Here is a 5,626-nt window from a genome sequence, read left to right on the forward strand (position 1 = left end):
TAGCTGAAACTTTCTTGAGCCATTTTGGTGTTATATATAAACGGTGTAATATCATAAACTGAGTTACCCTGTGAGAGGGGTTCCTCAGGTAAGGTTTAAAACACCAAAATTTTCCCCACTGATCGTCTGTTATTATCCCTATATCATTCTCCCATTTTGATTTACTATTACAAATAAATCCCTCACTTCTAGTTTCTCGTATCTTTTTATACAAGCTTGACACCAATTTGTGCTTTCCTTTCCAACCTACTATATAATTAATCACCTCATGTGGTTTTGTCACTATATCCTCCTTTTTTATAACCGTTTTGACGATATCCACCAACTGAATATATCTAAAATAACTTTGTCTATCTTCCCTTACATTCATTAATAATGTTCCCTATCCTTCAGTGTTTCATTTTGAAAATATTGTGAAATATGCCATAAATCCCTATCAGTCCAATATTTGGCCTCTTTCAAGAAGGTAGCATTACCTAACCTCCTATTATACCACAATGGTGTGACTTTAATCTGCCCCTCTAAACGGGATAAATCCGTTTTGGTCCTCATGGATCAGATGTACTATGACCTTCCTCGACCTTTTCGCCAAAATCCTGGCCAGAATTTTACAATCATTATTCATGAGTGAAATTGGACGGCACGATATGGGATCCAATCAGTCCTTATCTTTTTTTGGTATTAGAATAATCGTCGCGTCTCCCATAGACTCTGGGAGACATCCTGTAGCTTTTGAGTATTCAAATACTTCCATAAGTCTATTTGCCCAGAATTCTTTATCTCTTTTATATAATTCATTTGGAATACCGTCCGGGCCTGGTGTTTTACCAGATGGTGCTTCATTTATTGCTACTTTATATCTCCTTTACGGATATAGGCCGGTCTAATACTATCTGTTGATCATCATTGAGTTTTGGGGTTCCTATTTCTCGCACATATTTTATCATCTCTTCTCCATGTATCTGGGTTTTTACTGAGTACAGTTCTTTATAAAAGGTCTTGAATATATCCTGATTTTTTTCCTGATCATTATATAGTAGGCCATCTTTTCCTCTAATTGCGGCGATATTCTCAACCGTATCCATGTTCTTGATTATCTTGGATAGAACTTTACCCGGTTTACCTCCTTCCCAGTAATTCCTAGTTTTGACAAATAATTATTTATTCTGCGCCCTTTCCTTGATGTAATTATCATAATTATTAACCGCTTTTATCCACTCATCTTTGGTTTCCTGTGTTTTTTCCCTTATCATCTGTGCCTCCTTATTTATCACCTTAGTTTTTAAATCTTCCTCTTTTTTATTATATCCTTTTTTAAGCTCAATAAACTTTTTATTTATCAATCCTCTTATATAGGTCTTAGCAGTGTCCCAAACCACATTCACTCCAGCTGTATCCTTATTAATTTGAAAAAAGAAAGTAAAATCCTTTAATATTTGATCTTCTTTACCTATTAAATTGAACCATATGGGATTTATCATGTAGTTTTTACGCTTCCCTTTCAGATTCTCGACTTTCAAACCCACCTTTACCAATACTGGAGAGTGATCTGAGATACATCTCGGTTCATACAAGACCTTTATATTTTTTTGTAATGTTAACTGATTACCAAATATCAAGTCTATTCTTGACAAAGAATCGTAGCTCTTACTATAACATGAGTACTGTTTTGCTTCTGGATTCTGAATCCTTCATATGTCCCCCCACCCAAATTCTCGCATTAATTTTTTCAGCGGAGTAACTACAGTTCTTTTTAGGGTTTTCACTTTTTGTTACTCGATCTAAGTCATTATTCATTGTGCAGTTGAAATCACCCATTAATATTAATAAAGAGTCACCTTTGTCTAGTAGAAACTCATATAGTTTTAAGAGCACCTCATGTCTATAAGGTGGGGGAATGTATACCCCAGCCAGTACACATTTTACATTTTCAAAATATCCGTATAAAAATATATACCGACCCTCCACATCAATGTTCGTCGAGATTATAGAGCAATTAATATCCTTATGAATAATAATGCTAACCCCCCTGCTATACCCATTGAACACAGAGTGGAATTAGTGAGCTATCCATTTTCTTTTAAACAAGTTTAGTCTGTCTCTAACCATATGAGTCTCCACCAGACAAACAAGCGCTGGAAGATATCTCCCAATGATATAAAATACTGCAAAAAAATTTAATTTCTCCCCAAGGCCTCTCACATTCCAACATAAAAGTTTAGTATAGATCATGTTTTTTTACTTCTCATAGTATCTATCCAAGGGCCAGTGGGAAAAAAAAAAAAAAATTTGATATTCTTTGTCCTCCCCTATCCCCCCCCCCCCCCAACCCACATATGATGCCCTCGACCCAAAAGGGGCTTGAACATCCTACCCAACTGGAGTATACTCTGTATCCCCTCCCCCCCTCCCTCTCCCCCCAACCACCATCAACAAATTACTTTTGTGTTATATTGTTATACTAAGCCCATAGTTTCCAACCATTTCTGTACCTCTTGTGGAGAAAAGAAAAAACTAACTTTATCATTGTACACCACTCTAAGTTTTGCCGGGTACAGAAGGGAGTATTTAATCTCAGCCTGACGTAGTCTTTTTTTCACTTCTATAAATTTTCCTCGTTCTTTTTGCGTTGTTACAGAGTAATCTGGGCATATTGAAACCCTTGAGCCATTAATTTCAACCGATTCTAATGCTCTTATTCTCCTCATAACCATTTCTTTATTCTTGGATGGGAACATTTTTGCAATAATATTTCTAGGTAGGTTTCCTGGTATATTTTTCCCTGGGATTCTATGTGCTCTCTCAATTGTGAATGGACTGGACAAGTTTTTCCTTCCTACCACTTCAGTAATCCAGTTCTGGATATATTGTACACAGTTTGTACCTTCCTCTTTCTCTGGTATACCAGCCCTTTTACTTTAACAAACAAATAGCTCCAGCAACTATTTTTGCTGAAGCCAGCACCATCTTCTTGGATTTTACATTTCTCACCCAGTTGAGGAACCTGGGTGAGATATACACCCCTTCCAGGACTTTACCGTTCAGATTACCACATATCCCCCCCTCCCACTTCTCCAGACCGGAGGTCTGGGCATTTCTCCACATCATACCCTCTGAAAGATGTGGCCAGTGTCACATTTTTTCCTTTATTCTGCCACACCCAGGCCAGCAGAGCTCTGTTTGTCACAAACACCAACTTTCTACCTAGTATATAATACCTAAGGGACTCCGGTGCCCATCTAATGGCCAGATACTCTCTTTCAGGAGCGATGATGATGCACTTTCGCACTCTTTGATCTCGCTCTCTTTGTCTCTCTATTTCATCAAAAGATTGCATCTTTCTTTTTTCTTTACTCTTAGCATTTCAATCTTGGCTTTTGATACCAACGACAGGCTCTACCTTTAATTTATCCATAATGACAGTTCTTTCAGCATCTCTGCTTTCAGATTTGCTAGTTCTAGAACGATCAGAAGTTCAATTTTCATGCTCTTCCTTCTCTTCAGCAGTGGTTTCCTCAGGTTTGGCGGGAGTTTCAGAGTCCTCTGCCTCTGCAGTGTCTTTTTCCACTTCGGCAGACTCTCCTTTAGCCTCTTCTTTGGGCTCTGCAGAATCTGAGGATTTCTCCCATTCCAACTCATCGGCCTTCTCATCCTTTTCGGACATGGCATCATATACCTGCACTCTTAATTCCTCCTTTTCTTTCTCATCGAGTTTGGAGGCACTGGGGATATTGGAGTCCTTATGAGACTCTTTGTCTTCCTCTTCTGGCATTTGCTCCAGAGGGTCACCCAGGACATTGTTCTCCATTCGAGCAAGCTCCAGGAGAGCCATCCCATAGTAGTAGACAGCATCTGCATATTGGTCTTCCATCCCACTGTATTTCATCCCCAAAAGGCTGCTGACTTCCTGGAAGGCATTCACAGCGGAGGGAATGTCTTTCATGACCAGGTCCCGATTACTCCATGCCATGAGTCTCCTGGCCTCTGCATCCACATCAGCCCTTTCAACTTGTTCAGCAGAAACTTCTTTCATCTTCTCTGTCTTGGCCGGCACCGCAGTGGCATCATCTCCAGACCCATTCTCAACAGGTCATGGCTTGGACTTCTTGGCCTCTTTCAGAGGACTCTCCTCCTTAGGTTTCCCATTTGCTTTCTTCCATAATAGATGAGAGATATCTGATACACAGTTGGTTCCCCGTACAATGCAGTGGTAGAAATACCACCGTTCTCTTTTGGAAACTCTGAGGGAATTCCACCCAGGGTCTTTTTAAGCACTCAGTCTGTGTCTACTACAGTTTTCTGTGCTTCTTTGAAACCTTTAATCTTCTCCTTGATATCAGGCAGTAGACCCTTCAGTTCATTCATCTATTTCTGGGTCTCCTCCTTTGACTCTTCTGAAGCCTTCTCCAGTTGCTCTGTGAGGACAGCTAGTCCCTTCTTTACCGTATCTAGGGACTGTGTGGAGAGAGAAAAAGCATCCTCACGTTTGCAGCTTTATGGATATGCCAGGCCCAGCTGGAAGTGAGTCTCTGCCAGAAGTCGGTCATTCTCTTCTACATGCTCTTTCGGGATGGTCAAAGTCTCCCACTGCCTGGGTATAGTTCTCAGACACTATGCTGACTTCTCCCCACTTAATCAGGTTCACGTCCTGAACCCGCTCAGGCTCTCTTTCATGTGCCTGGTTCACATTGTATGTCACAACATTTTCATCAACCGTGCACCTGAGCTTACTAACCATAGAACACAGTGGAGACTGCTTATACGCACCTGATAAGTGTGGTACACCCTCTAACACTGTCACACTTTCCTGCACATTTCCCACAGTGGGTTCCCCCAGCTGGTTGCTCTTAACATTAATCAGCATTTCTAAATCACATATATCTTTACCAGCATGGGGAGCTTCTTCCTTGACCACAACCTGCAAAGGAAAGGGGGTGTCATCTACATCATCATCATATGGCCCCACATTTTCATTAGGCATTTCAGTTAACTTGACATGTTCACTTTGCACCTTATCGGCACCATTGTTTTCAATGGTCATTTCACTTAAACCATTGTGTTCAATGTGCATCTCTCTCACACCTTCATTTAAAGGGATAGGCACAAGTTCTGCAGAAGTTTCGTCACTTTCTACAGAAGTGTCTCCATTTACCCACAACTCCCAGAACAAGGGGACATCACGGCCCAACAGTACATCATACATGAGCGTATTTGCAACTCCAAGTTCATAAGTCCCAGTTCCCACTGGAATCTGACACTCAGTGAGAGCCACAGGATAGTTCTTGCTATCCCCATGAATATCCAGTACACTTAGCATTTTGCCCAAGCTAGCAGGTACCAGGCTCTCCTGGCTCCCTGCATCTAACAATGCTTGGACTGGACTGCCATCTACCACAATGTCACACATTTTTGTAGCAGTCTCGTGTCCCGGTGTCTTAACACCTACCGGCTCGGCCGATAGCAACTGCTGCCGACTCACACCACAGTTCAGGGCTTCTGAAGTAAGAGGGCAATGGGCAGCAATGTGTCCCCACTCATGGCACCTCCAGTACTGGAGCATCCCCGGTCTCGTTGGTGGGAAGACCTCACCGGTACCAGACTGCCCATGGGACTCAGTCTTTAGTCC

General features: G+C 41.3%; 1 protein-coding gene across 1 annotated transcript; it reads right to left on the minus strand.

The window, feature by feature from the left end:
* Positions 1-3,475: 3,475 nt before the first annotated feature.
* Positions 3,476-4,033, minus strand: LOC122929244 (histone-binding protein N1/N2-like). Its single transcript, XM_044282759.1, has one exon. The coding sequence runs from the start codon at positions 4,031-4,033 to the stop codon at positions 3,476-3,478; it is 558 nt and encodes a 185-aa protein (XP_044138694.1).
* Positions 4,034-5,626: the final 1,593 nt, after the last annotated feature.

This window comes from Bufo gargarizans, chromosome 1 (assembly GCF_014858855.1).
Source record: "Bufo gargarizans isolate SCDJY-AF-19 chromosome 1, ASM1485885v1, whole genome shotgun sequence".
Taxonomy (NCBI): Eukaryota; Metazoa; Chordata; class Amphibia; order Anura; family Bufonidae; genus Bufo; species Bufo gargarizans.

Excerpts from the sequence above, each read along its gene's own strand:
- LOC122929244 (XM_044282759.1), bottom strand. The coding sequence starts at position 4,033 with ATGAAAGAAGTTTCTGCTGAACAAGTTGAAAGGGCTGATGTGGATGCA.